The sequence below is a fragment of the Primulina eburnea genome, chromosome 3 (genome assembly GCF_022965805.1).
Source record: "Primulina eburnea isolate SZY01 chromosome 3, ASM2296580v1, whole genome shotgun sequence".
Classification (NCBI taxonomy): Eukaryota; Viridiplantae; Streptophyta; class Magnoliopsida; order Lamiales; family Gesneriaceae; genus Primulina; species Primulina eburnea.
The window spans coordinates 16,478,612-16,503,294 of record NC_133103.1 but is presented as its reverse complement, the minus strand read 5'-3'; the positions used below and the strand labels follow the sequence as shown (position 1 = coordinate 16,503,294).

At 35.7% G+C, this 24,683-nt stretch overlaps 3 protein-coding genes across 4 annotated transcripts; 1 reads left to right on the top strand and 2 right to left on the bottom strand.

Annotated features, from left to right (window-relative positions):
• On the bottom strand, positions 1–1,492 carry LOC140828341 (GATA transcription factor 5-like). 2 transcript variants are annotated; one of them, XM_073191329.1, is made up of 3 exons: positions 1,370–1,492; positions 939–1,270; positions 1–841 (listed from the first exon to the last, which is right to left on the bottom strand). In XM_073191329.1, exons 2-3 carry the CDS (start codon positions 1,242–1,244, stop codon positions 173–175), a joined length of 975 nt encoding a protein of 324 aa, XP_073047430.1. In that variant the 5' UTR covers positions 1,245–1,270; positions 1,370–1,492; the 3' UTR covers positions 1–172. The 2 variants fall into 2 exon arrangements, with proteins under 2 accessions (XP_073047430.1, XP_073047431.1); XM_073191330.1 differs by having other exon boundaries at positions 939–1,248; positions 1,370–1,458.
• A 6,966-nt stretch (positions 1,493–8,458) lies between these two features.
• On the top strand, positions 8,459–12,824 carry LOC140827017 (SH3 domain-containing protein 2-like). Its single transcript, XM_073189590.1, has 10 exons — positions 8,459–8,721; positions 9,119–9,241; positions 9,477–9,546; positions 9,740–9,891; positions 10,380–10,481; positions 10,713–10,913; positions 11,005–11,067; positions 11,165–11,314; positions 11,418–11,492; positions 12,467–12,824. Exons 1-10 carry the CDS (start codon positions 8,662–8,664, stop codon positions 12,581–12,583), a joined length of 1,113 nt encoding a protein of 370 aa, XP_073045691.1. The 5' UTR covers positions 8,459–8,661; the 3' UTR covers positions 12,584–12,824.
• An 8,425-nt stretch (positions 12,825–21,249) lies between these two features.
• LOC140828339 (B-box zinc finger protein 20-like) lies at positions 21,250–22,240 on the bottom strand. Its single transcript, XM_073191328.1, has 2 exons — positions 21,981–22,240; positions 21,250–21,864 (listed from the first exon to the last, which is right to left on the bottom strand). The coding sequence occupies exons 1-2, from the start codon at positions 22,161–22,163 to the stop codon at positions 21,463–21,465; spliced, it is 585 nt and encodes a 194-aa protein (XP_073047429.1). The 5' UTR covers positions 22,164–22,240; the 3' UTR covers positions 21,250–21,462.
• Positions 22,241–24,683: the final 2,443 nt, after the last annotated feature.

Genomic DNA, 24,683 nt, shown 5'->3' with positions numbered 1-24,683 from the left:
TTAGGAACCTGCAAATGAATTGATTATACAAAATCCATGTCCATGATTAACTCTTACCTCCTATCACCCTATAATCTCTCTAATTTACCACCCTACATTCGGCCACAAAAACCGGTAATTCCCACCGCCGTCGGTTTTTTCAAAGACCGGTCAAATTACGCCTAGCCTACTCTTAGAAATTCTGAACCAACAGATCCGGTTTAACCACATTCTCCTTCCTCCGCCGCATTTCTAAAACTCTCCGGTGACTATTGGAGTGAATTTCCTGTGAGAAACTGGGGCTGCAAGCCGGTCTATACTCGGGAAATAGCCGACCGGATTTGAACCGGACGCCACAAGCATTGCACAATGTTTTGGGGCCCAGCGGTCCAGCTCGCCACTGCGGGGTCTTTTGCACCTGACAATGCGAACAACGCCGTCCGGATATTACGACGCCGTCGGGTTCCGGTTTTCTCTTTTGATTCTTCGCCGGAGTTTTTTCCCGAGGTGAAAACCAGTGAGTTTTCTGAACCGGGTTTTCGAAAAACAAGGGGTTGAAAGTGGACGAACCGTGTGAAGACAGGGATGTTGAAGAAGACTCGGCGGCGCTCAACGGCAGCGACGGTAGTGACCACGGCCGCCCATTTGATCTGCACCGGTTTCTCCTCGGTTTCGTGGGAAGAGGCAACGGGAAGCACGGTGACCGGGGTTTCTGTTTCGTAGAAATGTTGAGTGGCGGAGGGTTCCCGGAGAACCGTCCATTTCTACCAGAAAAATTCCCGACTGGGCACAACAGAGAGAACGCTGAAGTGGAATCGTCCACGAATTGTGATAACCACTCAAGGTTTTCCAATTCATCAACCTGCAACAAATTTCAGAAAATCCACGCATTTATCAGTTTTTCACCCATTTCCGAAGGCTAAATTTAAACAGGAATTAATAAAAATCTAAACGTTTACCGGAACCACGAGGTCACCGGCGGAAAGGCTCTGAAATTCACCGGAAATTACGTCCGAATTTTCAACATTCCTTTCCTGGGGCAGCCTTTTGACCTCGTCATAAGCTTTTTCAACACACCCCTCCTGAAACTCCTTTTCAGGAGAATCGAGGTTAAGGAGGTCTTCAACGGGGAAATCATCGGAATTGACACTGTTCATTCCAGCGAAACACCATCCATCATCGTTGTAAAACACCTGTGAATTCGTTTTCATGGCCATTTGCGAGAGGAAACTGGATTTCAACGCTCTCGCTTCAATGCATTCCATAATTCTGAAATTTCAAATTCCCACAACTGAAAAGAAAAAGGGAAAAAAAATCGAGAAACCAACCAAAAGATGAAGAATTTTCGAAGACGAGAATGTGTTAATTTATGCATGGGGAGTGAAAATACCTGAAAAATGGAGAAAAGGTAGAGCACGGTATTCAAGACTGGTTCGTGGGCGAAACTGGTGGTTAGTTATTGGGATTTTTTTCACTTTTCCTTTTAGGACTTTTCCCTCTAATTTTCTTTTTTCTATATTATTTATCTAATTTTAATTGAAATTAAATTTACCAAAATCAGTAAAATATGCATTTCTATTGGATCATAAGATGAGATTATTCAGATAATATTAATATTTTTAAATTTTAACTATTGTAAAATTTAGATAAAATTTCGAATTTCATTAAATGATTTGTATATTTGTCATGCCATTTCACACACACATATATATATTTTTTTAATCTAAATCAACTTTTGGGTAAATATTTTAAAACTATATTAAGATATAAACTTGTATATTATATTTCTATAAAATTTTTTAATTAAAAAAATATGGCGTTAAAAACTATTTTTTGGATTTAATGATGGTGATGCAGACATTTAGTTTTCGCGGTAAAAATTTGTGTTAGATGATCTCACGAGTTGTATTTTGTGAGACAGATCTACTATTTGAGTCATCCATGAAAAAATATTATTTTTTATACGAATAGTATTACTTTTTATCGTGAATATCGGTAGGGTTGACATGTCTCACAAATGAATATTCGTGAGACCGTCTCACAAAAAATCTACTCTATTTTCGGATGAGATTGTCATACTTTTGTGTTAGTTAATCTACCAGCAGCATAGTTGCGCTTGTACAATTATTTTTTTCTAGGATTTGTGATTATTTAATTGTAGATTGTAATTATTATTAGGATAATAAAGATATAATTATATTAATAATATTTTTTTAAAAAGATAATTTGTGGATATTTCAATTTTAGGGAAAATAAACAATATGATACTTATTTTTTTATATATATAATTGTGGATGAGAAATTTCTTATCTAAATTATTTAAACCAGTAAACTATGCACACAACACAAGTGATATGTGAATTCAATACTTTAATAATTCTTAGCGGATATGATTTGGTAGTTATGAATAAAATGTAAATTTACTAAAATAAGTTAATTATTTTTTAGCAAATTAATGTAACAATAGTATTGTCGATATTTTTGTAAAATTCAATTGGTGCCACAAATTCGAATAACTAAGAACATCAAACTTTATATATAAAATAAAAATATATATTGACGCATAGGTACATAGATTATTAAATTTTTTGATATCTACTACTAAACAAAATAAAAAAATATTAAATACTATAATTTATAATAAAAACTAATGATTTTCTAAAAAAAATAATCGAAATATAGTTATCGAGATAATTAAATTTTTTTAATATCTACTACTAAACACAATAAAAAAATATAAATACTATTATTCATAATAAAAACTAACTATTTTCTAAAAAAATTAATCGAAATATAGTTATGGAGTTCCTGAGTTATACTATTATAGCAACTGATGTGGACAGGGCAAAACGAGTGAGCTTAAAGAGTGATTATACCTGGCTGGATGAATTATTCTCTTGCACACTGAAGATCAGAAAATATCCGGTTTGAGGAACATGCACATTTTAAAGAGCAGAAAACGTTAATGGGACACCGGGAAGTTTTCCGACTTGAATACTCTGACACGCTCATGCAAGTCAAATATTTGTTTGGAAAGGAAAATATAGTACCGGGAATCAGGGGCGGAGGTAGGTGTTCTTGTACCCGGGCTTTAGTCCGGGCGGTCCAATTTTTTAAAAAAAAATTATATGTAAATTTTTGTATAATTTTGGATAAATTTGATATTAGCGCGGGTAGATCAATTTTAAATATTAAAAGATGTTAGAATTTAAAATTCTAGTTCGGTAGCGCCAGATTCCTGGCTCCGCCACTGCCGGGAATGTATATTGAGTGCTTGTGAAAATAGTAAATTGAATTGAAAGCTTCACAATTAATAGAAAATGGATATTTATATAGAGTGAGTCTCATGTGAGACCGTCTCACAGATCCTAATCTGTGAGACAGGTCAACCCTACTCATATTCACAATAAAAAATAATACTTTTAGCATAAAAAGTAATACTTTTCATTGATGACCCAAATAAGAGACCCGTCTCACAAATACGACCTGTGAGACCGTCTTACACAAGTTTTTGCCGCGAAAATTAAATGCCTGCATCACCCATCATTAAATCCAAAAAATATTCTTTAACGCCATATTTTTTTGATTAAAAAATATTATAGAAATGTAATGTACAAGTTTATATCTTAATATAGTTTTAAAATATTTAGGGTTGATAACATTGTAGTTTTAAAAAATATTATAGAAATGTAATATACAACTCGTGAGACCGTCTCACACAAGTTTTTGCCATTTATATATGTACAAGCGATGATAACATTGTATTCAGTGTCTAGCCACTCCCGAGGGCTTGATGGCTGCCCCATACACTGTCCTCTGAAACTGTCACAACTAACATCCCATACTGCCATTGGTCTTATCACACATATTGTCTCTGGTACTGTCACATCAACCTTGTGTGTGCTAAATGACATGTCAATTATTTCAAAGCATGACTTCTCATACCTACGAGCCCATGATTGCCATGTCCCGGAATGCTTGGGTCATGATCGCTATGCGAGGCTGTAAATAGAACCCCTGATCTCCTCATGTCTTGTTACACTGCCCAGGCTAGGCTGAGAGCTCGGGCTCACACAAGCGTACGCTGGTCAGATTATCTTCCCAGGTTTTTGAAGTTCCGGGGATGGTGCCCAGCGGGTTCTTATCCTGGCTTTGAGTTATAGAATGTCCTGGGTTCCAACGCCTCTCTAGTTTGAGTTATAGCATGACTCGGTTACTTTCCGAGGTATCATCACTTCCTCTTTGAATAGTCGAGCTAAAGTCTTACTCGTTGTCCCGAGTTATCAGATTGGATTCATGCGAGAAACTAGTTGATATTTTTGAAATTGGCGGGCTAGGGATGATGTCAGAATGATGTAAACCCTAGAAACAAAAAAGACAAATGTCGCTTCGAATTCCAAGCATGTCTATTCAATTACCCGTGCAATTTCCCATGTATATATCGTTTGTTCGCTTATTTTGAGATCGACAGTTGGGATCACTTTCTATCGCCTATAAATATTGATTGCTCCACCTCATTTCACATTTTTGCATCCTTGCGCTATACTCTTCTGCTTCTTAGATTCTGGCGAACTCTCATCCTTCCTTCTTTCCGACCAATTTTTTCTCCATTTTACTCTGTAATTTTTCTTTTCTCTACGATCATGTCGAATTATACCTCTTAGATTTCTGGTGCTAATGTTCTTTGATTCTCAGACCTGGAATCTGCCATGCTTCGCTTTTTCTCCCCTTGTTTATTTTTCCACTACCACTTCTAAAAAATCCACACTATCCTTCCCTGTCAAGAAATCGGAAAAACCTAAATCCTCACATGAATCTGTCGGGCCTCCTCGGGTTCTAAAGATAGGCAAGGGAAAAGTCTGAAGGCTGATTCAGAGCCATCCGAAGGTGAGTTCGGACCTTCCGAATCCACTAGGACAGAAAATTGGAAAAGCATCCAGTGAGCATCGACACATGACAGTTCAAACCTTTCAAACCCTAGGCCGGAGCTTCCAATCTCACTTGTCCGATGAGATGTCAAAACAAGCATGACACATTGCAAAATCCAATTCGGAGCTTCCGAACTCCGCTTATAAATAGCCCATGACAGATTCATTTCTAGGAGCACCAATCATAGGTTTCTCTCTTGAATCTTAGTGAATCCAGGCATTTCTATTTGTTTTCAAAGGCTCGGAAAGTTCCAAAACGTCCTCGAGGAGGCGAAAATTCAAGTATCGAGCGGCAAAGTTATCGTCTCCAAAAGACTGACGACATATGAAGGTATGATCCGAGAGCATTACAAATAGTTTGGGGATCGAGTATAAGCTTTATAACGTATGTTGAAAAGTTATGAGCATACTAGCTAGAAAGAGCATGTAAGTCTGGAAAGTTAGTAATATTATCATGTTTGATGTCTAGGAACGTGGTAAGTAAACATCTAGTATCACCAGGATAGTTACTGACTGAGATATATACCTGAGTACATATTCTTATGTGTTGCATATTACTTGTCATTTAATGCAAGTTTGTATTGTCATATTATATATGCAACATATATCATATTGAGCATATTATCATTTAAGATAAGTCTTGAGTTTGGCGATTTTGTTGCTCACACCCCGACTTTAATCCTGGGCACCATATTCTCAAGGGGGATGTCTCAGATTGAACGGGTTATGCGGGCATGACAGTGGCTAGTTGAGAACGGTGTTTCTAGGGGAATGTTCAAGAGTGATATTCAAATTTTGATTTATCTTATTCGATATGATTGTATAGTAGTTTAAGACTTCCGCATTTCAGTTGTGTTACTTGTGGTATGTGACTTATTCATTGTTTAAGATGTTGAACTGCGATAGTCTTGATTATGATGTTTTTTTAAGTTTTGTCATTGCATGCAAAGAATATGTTAATGTAGGCATTTAGGGTAAAGGTGTTACAAAGATCCCGGTGGCGACAAGGATGGAGGAGGGACATGAGTGAACAGAGACGTGGGATGTGCAACAATAAACCATCGAGAAATCCTGGAAGTAATCGATTGTTAGGGCAAGAAGATAAAGAGAAAGTGAGAAGAGAAAAGTTGAAGGATGAGCGTCATTGATTTTTCCTTTTCTCCTCCCAGTACAAGAATCTAATCCAGAAAATATTTTACTTTGGGCCGTATGATATATTTGAGAATGAACTGAAATTAATTAATAAAGCATAGATAAGAAATTTGGCCGAAGTGCTTTGGAATTTTGTAGGCCCGAGAAAGTAATAAATATAGCTCAGCCCAAGAAAGATTGAACCCATGATATTGGTTCATCTCCTTACCACCGACCACGATCAGAAGTGGAGTGATCGATCAACTTGAATAATTTGAAAAAAAAAAAAAAAGACGAGGATAAGACGAAAATGATCCATACAATCAATTTCAGACAATCAAACTCTGCAATGTTTTCAGATTTTAGTAAATATTTATGTTTTTCAATGTTATGCTTTAAGCATCTAGTTGTTTATCTCTTCTTAGTTTCACACTCAATAGTAATCCTCTAGCTTTACTGTCATTTATTTTCCGTATTTAAATGTATATATTCTTACAAAAAGACATAAATATATATCATAACGTTTGAGAATCGGCCTGTGAGCAGATTACCAAATTTAATATATTATGTTACTCATTTAAAAAAAAACAAAGTAATATTTGTATAATTGTTATATTATTTTTAATTAAATAATATAAATAGCAACAAAATTTAACAAAATTGTATATGAAAGTTTGACGAATCCAAATCATATTTATTGGCTATTTTTTTTTTTTAAATAATTTAAGTAAATGATGAATGCATCATTTCATTTTTAACAATCGGCCAATCGGAAAATATGGGGAAAAAAAACCCAATTGCAATGTTTGCCATCCTTGCAGGAAATCAAATAACTCACTGCAAAGTTTGCCATTTCCTTATAGCATCCCCACGGGCGAGGAAGCTGCACGAGAAAGCGGCCTCCGATGGCAGAGGAAGAAGCACACGAAGCATCCATGCGCAATGATCAGGGTGGGCTTCGTGCGGAAAGTCTCCACGGGTAAAGTCCAATTTTTTTTTTTAAAATAAAATGAAAACAACAGCCAAATTAATATGGTCATCTAATCTTTTAAAAAAATTTAAAAAATCATGATTATATTTTAATTTATTATACGTAATTGTATATTTTTTAATAATGTTTTAATTATTATGTTTTTAAATACTAAATTATTAAATTAGATAAAAATATCATATTTCAATGTTATCTTTACAATATCATTTCATCGCTATAAGAATATACAATGAATTTATCAATACGATTAAGTTACCAAATTTATCTCATCAGATTTCTCACACTATTGAACATGTTTTTAGTCATTTTACAAATGTTGTGTTCTCCTTTTTTCCAAAGATAAAACAAGCTGCAACATCGGTTATTTGGGTTAGCGGATGTTACGATAAATAATACAGTTAGAGAGATGTTAAAAAAACATAAATTTTAATGGACAATAAAATATTATTTTTTAATTATTAATTTATTTAACATAATTTTGTTGTTATTTTTTTTATTCTTAGTTTATTCCTTATTCATATTTATAATTGAATCAGTTTATTTATCATGTGTATAAAATAATAAGGCTGCGTTTGGTTGGAAGGATAGGATAAACTAATGATTAGTACGTAAATGATAAAGAAAATGATTTTGGTAGGATTGTAATATATGGTGTAAAATAATATTATGTTTGGTAAACTTTTCAAGTGTAGGATAATTTTGATTTTCTGGATGAAATCCGGAAAATTAGCGACGGATTTTAACAACCGTCGCTATTAGCGACGGTTTTGAGAAACCGTCGCCGATCTGTTTTGAATTATTTTATTTACTAAAAAATTTGACATTTAGCGACCGTTTGAAAAACAACCGTCGCTATTTGCGACGGTTTTTTACAAACCGTCGCTAAACACCTGTCGGCCGGTGACTCAGCCGCGGTTGGCGGTCCGTCGACGGTCGACCGGTGGTCGGCCGGCGGCGGTTGTGGAGGCGGCAGTCGGTGGCGGGAAGTGGTGGTAAGTTTGATTTTAGGCGGGAAGTGGTGGTGAGTTTGAATTTAGGAGAAGGGTAAAATTGGAAAAATTGAAGGTATTAAGAGTGGGATAAATAATCCTAGGGGTGAGGAGGTATTATTTTAACCTACCTAATATAACCTAATCATTCATAGGAGGGATTGACTTGGTTAAATAATCACCCCAACCAAACGCCGGATAGAATAGGATAAAATTATCTATCCTACCCAATCACCCCAACCAAACGTCACCTATGCATTTAAAAAGAATGCAGTCTTATATATTTTATTAAGAATTTTAAAAAATATATAATTTAAGAAATGTAAAACAGAAATTAAAAGGAGGGGGGGCCCCCATTTAACTTTTCAAGGCGCCGAGTTTCAATTATAAATTTTTTAAAATTTGTTTTTTACGTTGATTAAAAAGGACTTAAAACTTTTAAAAAAGAAAAAAAAATTAAAAATCGCCGATCAAATCATTCCATCCACAGAGGAAAGGTTCCGTTCGGAGTTGCCATTCATCATTCAATCGCATCCCTACTCTCCTCCATTCTCTTTCGAATCGAAAATTCCAATACAGATTTGTTTTGTTCAAGCACACGCATATGTAGATACGAATCAAAGAGCTATTGATCGACTCGTTGATGGATGCTATTAGAAAACAAGCCTCCAGGCTCCGAGAACAGGTCGCGAGGCAACAACAGGTGATATTTTTTTCTCCTTATTCACAGATCAATATGTATACGAGCTTATCTGTGTATCACATACGGATTTGCATTCGAAATCACTTTCAGTTGCATGGATCTTCACAAGTTATCGGCTGTGTCGAATTGTGCGGTTTGTGTGTGAGTTTGATTATTTTATTTGTTCCAGAATTTGGAGTCCAGTGTACGTACCTGGAAGTGTAATCTCTTTGGTTCAGGTTTTGTTTCGTTGGCATTAATGTCATTTCCTTGGAAAAAATCAAGTTTTGACAACTGTAGGTGTGGTGTTTGTGGTTTGAATGTTGACTCATTAGCTCGCACTGGCTTCTAAGTGTGCATTTTTTTTCTGGTAGAGTGCGAGATTGTTATGTGTGCCTCATTTATGAGTTTATTTCAGGCTGTCCTTAAGCAATTTGGAGGAGGGGGTTATGGAGGTTCAGACAATGTTGCAACTGATGATCCCGAGCTCCTGCAGCACCAGAAGCTTGAAAGGCTCTACATATCTACTCGTGCTGCCAAGGTTACTTTTCTTCAGTTAAAGTCTTTTCCAGTTTTTGTATCTGTCAAATATCATCTAGTAAACGTGTATCTTCAAGTATGTGCACATGGGTGCTCACATGCATCACAGAGGCTCATTCTTATTTTTGGAATCTCTGGTGTCTCTGAATTCTGAAGTAAATTCCCTGAAATAGAGCAGATACTTGTGCCTTTGTAAAAATCTATGTTGTTTAATTTTTCTTGTCTTCCATTTTCAGCATTTTCAAAGAGACATTGTTCGTGGTGTTGAAGGGTATATTGTTACCGGGTCTAAGCAAGTTGAGATAGGTCATCTAAATAACCTGAATGCTACTCTTACATTGAATATTAATTATGCCTATCTGTGAGATGCTTTTTGTCACAATCATGCACCTCATATGGCTAGAATGTTTTACGATTCTTGGGGAACCAACTAATCTATCACTTAAATTAGTTGGTTGGTGTAAGGTGTTGATTCCTTCAGTTTTCCTGTTTTGTTTAGGAACTAAATTGTCGGAAGATAGCAGGAAGTATGGAGTTGAGAACACTTGTACCAGTGGCGACTTATTATCAAAAGCTGCATCAAATTTTGCACGAGCTCGTGCTCAAATGGAGAAAGAACGTGGAAATCTCTTAAAAGTCTTTGGTACACAGGTCATAATCATGACTTTCTCACCTCCAATGGAATGCTTAATTGTAATTATGTGCCATTACTTTTTATATTCCAGTTAATATTTTCCATAATCTTGTTTTGGAGATAATATTTAGAGGTTGCTTGCAGAGTTGCACATTACTTCCTGCAAACGGCATCATACCCTGTTTAATAATTACCCCAATTTTCAACTGCCCTTGTCGCTTCTTTAGTTTGTGCGGCACGATTATGTCAAATTTCTCCTTATGTCTGAGTACGATTTTTTGGTAAATTATTATCTACTAAAATTGGTGTTGATGGCTTGATGCATTGTTTTAGTGGTGGATCCTATACAATAGATATAGTTATATGTTTATGTAACATAACAAATTCACAATATTATATTTACTGTTGGTGTTAGGACTTTGGTTTAATAATTGTGTTATATCGCATTCCTTTTAGATTGTTTGCATCATATTTTAAAATTTTAAAGGCTAGATTCTTCTATCAGGTGGCTGAACCATTAAGAGCTATGGTAATGGGAGCTCCACTGGAAGATGCTCGCCATCTTGCTCAGAGATACGATAGAATGCGGCAAGAGGCAGAAGCTCAGGTACTTTAATGTGATTATGCTGTTCTGTGTGGAGGTTATACAAATTTATTTTCACCTTTTATGTTTCTGTTGTCAACAATATTTTGGCTTCTAGCATCAATTATGAATATTTTTCGTGATATTTATCCATTTATTATGTAAACTGTGAATTATCTCCTTTTATTTAAGTTGTATTTTATTTGATTTAAACTGCCTCTCACTAGAGGTTCTATGTTCTTTTAACCTAGATAGGCTGTTGATGTTGCCAAAAAACAAGCCAGAGTCAGAGAAGGAACTGCCCATCCTGATATGCTATTGAAACTTGAAGGAGCTGAAATTAAACTGCAAGAGCTGAAGTCGAATGTGGCCACATTGGGGAAAGAAGCAGCTGCAACAATGGCTGCTGTGGAATCTCAGCAACAAAGATTGACACTTCAAAGACTAATAGCCATGGTAATGATTTCTGATTTCTCAACTAACTGAGTTAAAGTTTCACTACCAGTCTTGTCAGTTGTCCCTATATTGTTTTGCTTCTGTATTCTAGGTTGAAGCAGAACGTTCTTACCATCAGCTTGTTCTTCAAATACTGGATCAATTAGAAGGCGAGGTAGGTCAGTTTTATCTGTTATGGAGAAGGAAAAGGGTAGCCTGTTGTGTGATTTTTAAGTAGAATCTGGAACATTATGCATTTCTGGTTTTTTTAGATGATGTCAGAGCGCCAAAGAATTGAAGGTGCACCTTCTCCAAGCATGGATAGTACGCCTGCTCCTCCATCTTATGAAGAAGTAAATGGTGCGAGTACTTCGCCTGCACATAATGGATTAAGTGATGGCATGGGATACTTTCTTGGGGAAGTAAGTCTCTTCTTATGTTGATGTGCAAGGTATGAAAGTATAATGACAGGAGACTTGATGGTAGTTGATAAATCATGTCCATTTTCCAATGCTTCTACGACAGGTTATGTACTCTTATCAAGCTGAATCTAATGTGGAGCTTAATTTGTCAGTTGGAGATTATATCGTCGTGCGGAAGGTTTGCTTATCCTTGATTGAGTTATAATCGATTGCCATCATGTTTAAGCAAGGAGACTGAAATTTTTCTGTACTCACAACGTAACATGTTACCTACATGCAAATACATGACAACAGTACAAGGCATGCGTTAATAAATATCTGTAGGTGATGGACTGATGGTTGATACTGAAGTTATGATAGTTATTTTAGGCTGAGGTTCGTGTGGAGGACATGGTTTTGTGACCAGAAAATAAATTATATTTAGCTACATCCACCTTAAGCTTGTGCACTCATTGGAAAGTCGTGGGTCATGTTAAAGGCTGATTGATTACCTTCAAGCTTTGTTTTAGTTGAATGTTTTGTTATGGTTTTATACGAAATCAACCATCTCCGTTGATTGTTTTAATATTGTTATGAAGCTGTGTATTGTGTTCCAAGTCTTGAATAAAAGCACGTGATTCCAAATGTTTATCAATATCCATCCATTCAGAGGTAATATTTCTTTCTTTTTTTTAGAAGAGAGAATCTAAAATTTCAGAAGCTGCATGATTGTTTTCCAATCGACAATGAATGTTGTCTTTCTTCATTTAGATACAGGAAGAAACAATGATTTGCACAAAAAAATAAATCGAACTAGCTGGATGCCTTCCAGTTAATCATAAAAAATTGTAAACATGTTCAATCCTTTGTTTGAAGTATGTGCAAGTTTGTGGTTGGGGGGCATAGATCACATCAATTTATAAGTGCAATTAAAGAATACAAATAATAGTCGTCTCCTGTTGCTTAAAACCGGAAGCATTTTTTGGACCATTATTCAATACTTTGCTATTGTTCTCGCAGCTTTCTCTGTTTGTCCTTCCCTCGAAACTCTTTATTTAACTTTGAAGTTTTCACGCTTATTTCTGCATTTCCTCGAGGATGAATTTTTTTATTTGACAAGTTCTTACGAAATATAGCAGATGAAACAATAAGTGATTCTTTTTTCTATTCAAGGTATCAAGTAATGGCTGGGCCGAAGGGGAATGCAAAGGAAAAGCAGGTTGGTTTCCATTTGGATACATTGAAAGACGAGAGCGTGTTCTTGCAAGTAAGATAGCGGAAGTTTTCTGAACTTATTATGGTGGAGAGTCGAATATTCAAGTACAACTTTTTGTTTTCTTTTATCCTTGATAAGCAAACGCATTTGCGCCAGCTTCCTTTGTGCTATACACTACCCATTTCCCGTTTGCTTTTATAATTGTATTATTGCTCCCGTGGTTAGAGCTTTAAGCAAACATAGCTTGAGAACCTTTCTCCTTTTGTTTTATAAATATGAATGCATGATTTCAAATTTTTCTTCCCTCCTGTTTCATACTTTCGTCCAAGGTTCTAAAATTTTCTAGGTATTAATCGGGCGTCAGACCACCTCCTAGGCCGCGTAGGCTTGTGGTATGCGAATTCATGATTTCTGTGTTTTCTTCATTTGAGTAGACAAACATGTGTTAGAACTAATTGGTATTCCATGGAATAAATTGTCCATTCTTTTAAATCTTCATTTGTTTTAGTTGGGGATTTAGCTCCTTTGTAGCCCATTAACTGGCCCACAAATGCTTGTATATTATTACGTTCTAACCCTAGATCTTCCATCAATATAATTTCTTCCTTCATCATGCCTCGAGCATCATGCCTACAGCCGGAGTTCTGTAACATTTCTTCATCATGCGACTCTACTACCCTAAGGCCGCCTAAGCTGACCAACGGCAACTGGCACTTTTTCTGTGCGGTCGGCCTACACTTAACGTCTAGGCGGCCGCCTTGATCTCGTTAGAGTAACAACTGTGGTATTCCTTCTAATATTACTTTCTAACTAAAAAAATACAAGTTGACGGCAAACGTAATTTCGCAAAATCTTACCTCCAACAAACTCTTATTTTACAACTCATAATTTTACAACTATCATCTTGTTACAAGAAGTCTTAATTTTGTCATTAAGATAGTCCAATGTGATTTGAAATCAATACGGGCATTGTTTTCTTGTCTTTGCTGTTTAGGCCAGTTGGACTAGTTGCGGAGCCTCAAGAAATAAAAAAATGGGCTGACATGTCACGCACATGCATCGCATACGTTCGGGTGTGTGTTAGAACAATAATACCAGTCAGTTCTAAAACATCTGACCTTTTAAAATACTTTATTAAAAGAGAACCGCAGATGTTTTATTTTTATTTAAACAAAAACAATTTAATGCGTAAATAGATAGAATAGCGAAAAACCAAGAAATCGTTTTATTATATATTTTTAAAAAAACAACGTAAAAATCTGTAGTCACATTCTCTACTTCCCTTCTTCAAATGCTTGTTTTTTTTTAAAAAAAAACATTACCCAAATACCATCAGAACCGCTTCCGTGTCAAAGCACTCTGCATCGGTTCACTCGACCCTACCCCTGCGGGCAGTCAACTGCTCGGATTTTTCCGAATCAATATATATATATTTTTTTATATGGAGATGGGCCCGGATCACTCATGTGGAGTGATCTGGGCCGTTCATTGCCCGTGCAGGCGGCGGTTGAAACAAACCCTATGCATCCAAACACATTGTACGTTTATTTCCCGTTTCAGTGTATCTAAACTTCAGGTAACACTATCGTACAGGGCCGCCTACAGGCATTTCATCCACAAAAAAATTGTAGTCCGCATTTTAGCACATACACTAGTGAGTTGCAGCATAGCATGCTTTCATCGTGCAATCCCTCCACATTGGAAGGTTATATATTGTTCAGTCATTCACTAGAATCCGACCCAAATAGTGGAGACCTTAAACCTCCCAAACAAGCATGAACTCCAAAACTTCACTATCATCCTCAAGTTGGGTCTGATGGCTTTGCATGATATGCAATCCACTGGGCCGTCACATTGGGAAAAAGGCACGGCAGCTCAAAATCTGCTACTTCCTCGCCGACCACCAGCAAATGAAATCTCTTGTCCTGGTCCTGTCTTTGGCCTTAGTCTTTCACTTTGCATTTCAGTTCAGTGTTAAATTTGAAACATTATATATTTGGACCGAAGTCTTGTTGGTCTGCTGGGTACACCCATGTCATAAAAATCGAGACCACACGAAAGAAACTTTGAGAGTCCCATCAAATATGTAAAATGAGTTCATAAAAGGCTTACCTTTGGAGATTGTTCTGACATCGGTTGCCTTTTCAAATAAACCCTTTGAACCTGTTTCTTCTTCTCTTCTGCCTTTAGCTTAGCAAGGCTTGGCCTGTAAAGAATCACGGTTCTACCGATCTGCCCAACGATTACTGAACCAGTTGTTACCTCCAACTGCTTCAGCACATCATCTAATTCTCCCGGACAGGTACCATGTATTTTGAGCATACATAATGTTGAACAATCAATGCAAATTATTATTTTTTTCATCCCTTTTAACACCAAATATATGAAAGCAAACTAAATTTCGATTCAACTTTAAGTGTTAACTGAAAGAACTTAGTGACAAATCCCATGATACCAATCAAAATGTCACATAAAAAACATCTCATCTCACAAAGTAAAAACGAAAACAGTAATTTAATCCATGGCAGAGGTATATTTTGTCTTGAGTGGGTATCATGTGAGACCGTCTCACGGATCTTAATCTGTGAGACAGGTCAACCCTACCCATGTTCACAATAAAAAATAATATTTTTTCATGGATGACCCAAATAAAAGACCCGTTTCACAAATATGACCCGTGAGACCGTCTCACACAAGTATTTGTCTTTTGTCTTTTGTCTTTTACCTAATCCTCAACATGAACTAGAAAAACAGACTGTCTAAAACTAACTAAAGAAATCCAATGATAAAACACATTAAATCGCACACATTTTCAATTGAAGACAGATAGATAAATGAGGCTGGCATTTTTCAGAACCACATTTTATTTTGCCTATTTGTGCAGTGTCTCAAATCAATATCACGAGATTATACTGCAAACGATGATGTAAGTTGAAAATGGTGCCTTCTCATTTATCTGGCAGCTTTACCGACCAATGAATTCTAAAACACACTTTTTACAATTATCTTGAGAAGTTCATTAATGGCGGGTGCGGGCCTCTAAATTGCCAAACCAGCCTAACTTACCTTGGGCCGCGAGTTAGGCGCCGACCTACATATTTTTTTAAGAAAAAAATACTATACAGTATCACAGTAAACATAGAAGAAAAATATATCTCAGTCAAATAATTTCATAAAATACTTAAAAACATTGAAATAAGAAATTGAGAAAGCATACAACATAATCCATAAAAGATAAAGTGGTTAAACCAAACATAAAGAAATTAAACAAATACTATAAAGTCAATTTTCATTAAATTTCATTTAATCTTGATCTTCTACATTAGCACAGATTCAGATTTTACCGGAGAAAAATAAAGAAGGAATAAGATAAAATAGTGATGGAGGCACATGAGACTTATTTCAATTTTTATATAAAACTTAAAAATATAAAATTCTACCATGGCCGCCCCGTTTAGGCCCGCCTCCAAACGGTATGCTATTTTATCAATCAAATCCGCTCAATTTTTATAGCGGGGTGGGCCGGCCCAACGGACCTGGCCTAATTTGACAAGTCTTAGTGCAAAAGTATAGACTGAAGCTTCAAGTTAAACACCATATCTAAATAGTTGATCTCCTGGGGAGAGTGGGCCCTTTGGAGGAAGCAGAAGCTTTTATCCGATCCATGCCTGTAAAGACTAAAGCCTGATGTTGTCATCTGAAAAACCTTGCTATCAGCTTGCAAAGTTCACAGAAACCCAGACATGGCTGAAAGAATATGCGAGGAAATTTTGAAAATCGATCCTAAAGATTCCACGTCATATGTGCTCCTTGCAAATACCCAAGCCTCTGCTAAAAGATGGCTGGACGTGTCAGAGGTTAGGAAAACAATGAGGGAAAGAATGGTCAAGAAAGAACCTGAGATAAGCTGGTTTGAAATGAAGAATCGGGTTCATCATTTCTCAACGGGTGATAAATCCCATCCGCAATCAGAAGGGATTGAATTGTACTTGAACCAAAGTAACAGATGAAGTCATACTACACGGATATGTACCTGACTCAGGCGTCGTTCTCCACGACATGGATATGGAGGAAAATGAATATAATTTGGGGCATCGCAGTGAAAAACTAGCTCTGGCTTTCGCTCTAATGAGCACAACAGATGGCGTTGTTATTAGGATAATGAAGAATATACGGGTGCGCAATGACTGTCATGTTGTTACGAAGTACATATCTATCGTCAAAAACCGAGAAATCATTGCCCGGGATGCTAGCAGGTTTCACCATTTCAAGAATGGACATTGCTCATGTGGAGATTATTGGTAAGATTTTACCAAAAAAAATTGTGATTTATAGGTTGTGCTCAAACTGCTGATTACACAATTAATATACAAATTAATCATAATTTGTATATAATGATGGCCTAAATGGTTTTTCACTTGCTGGAAATGTTCAGCTAGGTAAATTGATTAATTAGATTATTGGTGTTGTCAGCCTTGCAAATTTACATATAATTGGGTTTTCAGATGCTCAAAAAATTTGTTGATATGCATGAGGTTTATGGGTCTTTTTAACATGTTTTTCACTTAAGATTGTTGAATAATGATTAGCATTGAATGAGAGGAAGTGGAGCTGTCCCACATTGGAAAACGTGTTAGAAGAGTCTTCCTTGTTAGCTCCAAGTTTGAACTAAGAGTTTGCGCTCAATGGGTACCAGAGATTTTAGAAAGGGGAAGACGCTGATAGGCTGAGTCTCGTTGAAACATACACGCACACGGCCGACCGGCTCGGCCTGGTTTGGTGTGGTCTAGTCACCATATTAATCTTTTTAGACAAATTATTTGAAAAAAGATTTTTTATTTTATTTTCGAAATAAAGACTGCACCCATTCGGAAACATTATGTCATGTAGCCTATCACATAAACGTTCGGTTTGTACCAAAGAACGAATCTGTCTATGTCCAGAACAGTGCGCCCGTCCAGAATAGTGCATTTGATCCAGTGCGTCCATTGGCCTTTCACAGAAAGTTGTGCTCCTTCTACGCAGCTGGTGGACTACTACAAATAATCCATCAATCTACATTGATCGCACTTTTTTTTTCTCTCGCATCTTTGCTGCATTCTCTTCTCGTTTACAAGGCTTGAAAGTTTTTCATATTTCGTTCGCTGTTATCAAAAGTCGTCGTGCTGCGTTCTTTTGATTCAACGTCGTTATATCTTAGAGACGTTTTTCGCCAATGTAAATTGTTATACGGACAATTTCGTCTTGCGGACAAATGATTCATCCTTGCTTCGACTTACTGTTCTTTGTTTTTGTATACTATTACGTTGTCCAATATCCAGATTAATCACAAAGATAATGTTTGATTAAACTAATTTAAAATAACTTATAAATTCACATGGTTTACAAGTTTTTTTTATGATATTAGGCCATCTCCAACCCAAAACTCTATTTTAAAGCAACTCTACTCTAAAATAGTGCAGTTTCTGCACCAAATACAATATTCATCTCCAACCCATCTACTTAAAATCTTACTCTAAAAAAGAATATTATGATAATATTCTTTTTTATTTTATTTATATTTGCATTTAAATTATCTGAATTCGTGTTTTTATTTTAATTGTGTACTTGAATGTTTAAATATTATTCAATAAATTTGCGTGTTTGACATTTAATTATAAAATTATTATAAAATACTTTGTAAATTTATATAATTAAATATTTTAATTTTTATGATTTTATATTTAATTATTTAAATTATATAATAAATATTATCTAATTATTAAAATAATATAATAAATATTATACTATTATTTAAATATATCTAATTATTAATTAATATAATAATATCAAATTATTATATAAAAAATATTTATACATATTAATATAAATATTTATAATTAAAAAAACAAAAAAAAAATAAAAAAAACAAGAAAACAACTGCGCCACATTTGGGTGCGCCAAATGTGGCCCAGAGAAGAATGGTGCTGCAAATAGCGCAGCACCATTGGAGAAGCCCAAGCAGCAAACTTGGGTTGGAGATGCCCTTATAAGTTTTATGATCTTATTTTAAAATAAGCTATTAAACTTTTTGAATAAAATAATATAATGAAGTTTAAAGTATTTAGTAATATAATATAAAAATAATGTTAATAATCACGTATATATGTTAATTAATAATTATTGTTGTTAAAAAATATTAATAGTAATCATAATTATGCTAATTATAATAGATTATATTAAAAAATTATAAAGATAATATTAATAATTATTATTAGTTATTAATCAAGTTATATAATATGTAGACGAGAGTATATTTGAAATGTTATAAAATATATAAGGACAATTTGATCTTTAAAACATATTAAAATAATATCTTAAAAAAATTAGAGAATCCAATTTTTTTTTTGAAAAATGACTTACAAATTGTCAAAATGATTATTTTATAATTTATAAGGTGATATTTTTTTTTATAAAAAAAATATATCAAATAAAGTTTATAAGCTCTAAAACATCCTAAGTTGTTTAAGAGAAAGCTTATAAGCTCGATCAAACACTCTCAAAATCACTTTCAAACCTTGCATATGTAGACGAGAGTATGTTTGAAATGTCATAAAATATATAAGGACAGTTTGATTTTTAAAACACATTAAAATAAGGCAAAAACTTGTGTGAGACGGTCTCACGGGTCGTATTTGTGAGACGGATCTCTTATTTGGGTCACCCATTAAAAAGTATTACTTTTTATGCTGAGAGTATTATTTTTTATTGTGAATATGTGTAGGGTTGACCCGTCTCACAGATTATGACCCGTGAGACGGTCTCACATGAGACTTACTCAAATAATATCTTAAAAAAATTAGAGTATCCAATTTTTTTTTAAAATAAATAACTTATAAGTTGTCAAACTAATTATTTTATAGTTTATAAGCTAATTTTTTTTAAAAAAAATATATATATTGATGTGATCCTGGCGAAATGGGTGAGCCGGGTCGGGTGCTCCACCGGATCTGCTATCAATAATGTTGTTCATGAAAATGAGCACAATAGATGGATCTGTGAGCTATAGCTTCAACTGTGACCTGCAGACAAGGAGATGAACTCGTGAATTAGCGTCGGACGGGTGTCTGACGTGACCACTCTGATGTTTAAGTCAGCAGGTTGAAGACAAATAACACAAGCTATATATGTGAGAATATATGTGTGCTTGGGAGTTCAAAGATTCAGGGCCCCCCTAAATGATATGCATACCTATTATTTATAGGAAGGAAAATCAAGGATTACCTCGATTTACGCGTACACCTACCATTTATAGCATTTGATGTTGACTTCCTGTCAAGCCACCTTATTTTCTCATCGTGTCACATCAATAGGATTCTGTCAGGCATGTTTCTCGAGACAAGATCTTATCTTCTGAACTACTCGAGTGCGGCACTGTTATCGAGGTGCTCGGGTAGAATGCCTCCCGGGAGATTTATACAAGAGCCCGTGCATATGACTGCCCGGAGAGTAGAGCATGGACTTGCACCTGCCCGACTACAGAAGAATCCATCTGTAGACTCACTCGGATTTGAGAATCCATTTGATATTCCGGATCATCCATGACCCGGGCTCTTATGAGATATCATATATCAAATAAAATTTCAAAGTTTACAGGCTCTCAAACATCCTAAGTTGTCTAAGAGAGAGCTTATAAGCTCGATCAAACACTCTCAAAATCACTTTCGAGCCTTGCGTATTTTTGTCATCTATTTTTTACATGGTTCGATATTTGTGGGGTAGTTAGAAAAATTACATTGGTTAAATATATTTTTAAAAGAACTAAATCTCTCAAGTGTATTTTAAAATACTCAAATACACTTGCATTGAGAAATTATTTTTAAAAAATTTTGTTCCATCAAAATAATTTTTAAAAAATTTCCGTAATATTTTTGGTATTTCATATTTTAAATTGTCTTAGTTAAGCATCAATAATCTAAGTACAATACTACAACATATATTTCTTATATAATCCTCATCCATATTTATGAAAACGATATCATTCAAATATATATCAAGATATTTTTTCACAGTTTCTCATTTTATAAAAAAAAAATTCAAACATATCATCATTTAAACTTTGATAGGGAAAAGTCTCATGCTATTATATTTTCATCGTTTTATAAAAATGATGAGACATTAAATGATACATAGTATTTCATTTAATGTTTGACTCAAATTTTATAAACTATTAAAATAGTATAACACTGTATCATCCATATATAATTGATCATTCAGTACACCAATGAGCTAATACCCACGTGTGGTTTATTCCCGAGGTCTACATTGATGATAAATATAGAGAGAAATGAATATTTTAGTCTGAAGTTGTATATATTTCGCATCTGTGTGCGTTTTCCATATTCAGGAGACATAAGAACCTGCTCTTTTAGCTGGTGACATTAAAGCAATCAATTAAATTTATCAAATATATCGGGATCACTAAAATATTAGGCAAAAATTTGTGTGAGACGGTCTCACGGTTCGTATTTGTGAGATGAATATCTTATTTGGATCACCCATGAAAAGTATTACTTTCATGCTAAGAGTATTACTTATTATTGTAAATATGGGTAGGGTTGATCCGTCTCACGGATTATGATACGTGAGACGGTCTCAAATAAGACTCACTCAAAATATTATACAGATAAATTTGATTTAACCCATTTGAATTCATAGGAAATTTAGGGAATAACAAAAGGGAAAGAATGAAAGGAGATTCTTGATTTCACCAAATTTATTCATTTGTCCGCCGAAAGAGACGGCAGAATACATTTAATTACCAATGAAGTCCTGAGATAGAATTTTATGGCGCCACACTTTTCATGGAAAAAACTCCAAAATATCACTAAAAATCATGGGACTCATATTTATCCTAGACCGGCATATCAATGCTGATATTGTAGTAAATTTAAAGGCAACCTTCCGCAAATCTTTACAGTAACCAAAATGGTGAAGGATCGGGCAAATCCTCAACATGCCAACCAGGTAAACTCTCCATTAAATACTCTGATATGCTGCTGGTTGAAGATGAACCCTGATGGCCAACAAGCTGACTCTCGTAAAAAATGGATCTTTGTTCCGAATTATTTGAAACCGAATTCGACTGGAAACTCATGTCCGTGGTCACGGAATTCTTGATTTCTGTTTCTGATCTAAATTTGGTGGGGGGTGTTGGAACTTGATGCTCGGAATTGGTGGCCGGGGAAATCTGGACTCCGGTGAGAAGAAACCTGTTGTGCTTGCTGGTGTGTTCATTGGCTCTGTGTACTGGAACATCACACTCTTTACAAAGTAAAGCCCTGTCTTCTTGGCAAAACAGCAACGCCCTCCTTTCCTTTGTGATAATACATGGGGTATATAACATATGATTCTTTCGAAAATTCGTCGAAAAAATTGTAAGTTTCACCTTTATTTCGTAAAGAATTTACTAATGATGGGATGTTTTGTCACCTGGCAAACGTCGCAGCTCGGGGATTCTTTGCATAGAGGGTGTTGAAGGGAGAAACGGGGATGTTTGCGAGCGATTTTGTTGGCGTTATGGATTCGACTATCGCAGTTTTGGCAAAGGGCTGCCTCATCCGCAGTGCAGAAGACATATGCTTCCTTCCCACATTCATCGCATTGAATCTTCATTTCTTTATTGTCTTTTCTCTTTTGATATTTGGAGATATTGATAAAATGTTCCGTAGAATGGAAGCTAAGCTATTTGATATATAGAAAGAGTTCTGGAAGGAGACTTCAATCAATTTGTCTATTTTATTATGGAAAATGGTATATCACAGTTACAAATTAGGTTAAAAAATACATTTGAAATGACAAAATTATAGTCATATTTTATTTTTAAAGATACATATAAGATAGTTTAGTCATTTCAAATTTACATTGTAACTGAAAATAGGTAAAAACTTGTGTGAGACGGTCTCACATGTCGTATTTTGTGAGACGAATATCTTCTTTGGGTCATCCATGAAAAAATATTAATTTTTATGTTAAGAGTATTACTTTTTATTGTGAATATCGGTAGGGTTGACCCGTCTTGTCGGTATGAAAAGTCAAAGGAAGGGGGGACCAATGAAATTCATTAAATAAAAACGTGGAGGTTGCATATTTGACGCGTAAGGAAGTTGGACGGAAATGCGCGTTTATAACGCGTGTTCACACGGTCCAGGGGCTCTATAAATAGAGCTCCCCCCTTCATTCTGAAATTATCCCTTCTTCGAGTTTTCTCTCATCTTATAAGCATTTGAGTGCTTAGTTCTATAATATTTGTGAGGTGTTTGTTCTCCTGTATTAAGAGAGTGTGTGTTCTCTTTGGAAACACAGTGAGTGAGTTGTACACCACAAAATATTATAGTGGAAATTTTTTTCATCTTGCCCGTGGTTTTTACCCTAATAATTTTTAGGGGTTTTCCACGTAAATCTCGGTGTCCAGTTTATTCTTTATTTTCGACTTTTATTATCTCAAATTCCGCACGTGGGACCAACAAGTGGTATCAGAGCCTTGGTTTAAAATTTCTTAAAATTCTGAGTATGCTCTGTGGTTGCAGCCTAGACTGATCTTCCACATCAGAAAAGATTTTTTGAGATTTTTTATTTAAGGTAGGATTATTTTGTCCAGTCTATAAAATTGTTGTAGACATAATGGCGGGAAGGTACGAGATAACAAAGTTCAATGGAAGCAATTTTATGCTGTGGAAAATAAAGATACAAGCAGTTTTAAGAAAGGAGAATTGCTTGGCGGCTATTGGAGATAGACCGGTGGAGATTACAGATGATGGAAAGTGGAACGAGATGAATGATAATGTTGTTGCCAATTTACACTTGGCTATAGCTGACGAAGTTTTGTCAAGTATCTCTGAGATAAAAACAGCCAAAGTTATCTGGGATACTCTGACAAAGATGTACGAGGTCAAGTCCCTACACAATATGATTTTCCTAAAGAGAAGGCTTTATACTCTTCGGATGGCGGAATCTTCATCGATGACCGACCATATCAATACACTAAATACTCTATTTGCCCAACTCACTTCCATGGGGCATAAAATAGGGGAAAATGAACGTGCGGAGCTTCTACTTCAAAGTCTACCAGATTCATACGATCAACTTATCATCAACATTGCCAACAATATTCTTATGGGCTTTCTAAGATTCGACGATGTCTTAACTGCGGTTCTCGGTGAAGAAAGCCGGCGCAAGAATAAGGAAGATAGGTTGGTATCCTCGAAGCAAGCAGAGGCGTTACCGATGATAAGAGGAAGATTTATGGATCGTGACTCCAGTGGGAGTCAAAGGAGAGGTAGATCAAAGTCGAGAAGTAAGAAGAAAAATATTTACTGCTTTAAATGTGGCGGTAAAGGGCACTTCAAGAAAGAGTGTACGAGTATCGATAAAAGTTCTCAAGGAAATGTGGCCAGTACTTCAGGAAGTGGTGAAATATTATTCAGCGAAGCGGCAACTGTTGCAGAAGGCAGACACAAATTTTGTGACACATGGATTATGGATTCAGGAGCGACGTGGCACATGACGTCTCGGAGAGAATGGTTTGATCATTATGAACCAATCTCAGGAGGATCTGTATTCATGGGAAATGATCATGCCTTGGAAATCGCTGGGGTCGGTACTATCAAAATTAAAATGTTTGATGGCACCATTCGCACCATACAGGAGGTACGACATGTGAAAGGACTGACGAAAAATCTTTTGTCCTTGGGGCAATTGGATGACATCGGGTGCAAAACTCGGATCGAGAAAGGGATCATGAAAATTGTAAAAGGCGCGCTTGTGGTTATGAAGGCGGAAAAGGTTGCTGCAAATCTGTATGTACTTTTGGGAGAAACACACAAAGAGGCAGAACTAGCTGTTGCATCAATTGGTTCAGGAGAAGAATTAACAGTGTTATGGCATAGAAAGCTCGGGCATATGTCAGAACGAGGGTTGAAAATTCTCTCAGAACGGAAGCTGCTGCCGGGACTTACAAAAGTGTCGCTACCCTTTTGTGAGCACTGTGTTACCAGTAAACAACACAGATTAAAGTTTGGCACTTCTACTGCCAGGAGCAAAAGCATATTGGAGCTGATTCATTCGGATGTTTGGCAAGCACCGGTTGTATCCCTAGGAGGAGCGAGATACTTTGTCTCGTTTATTGATGATTTC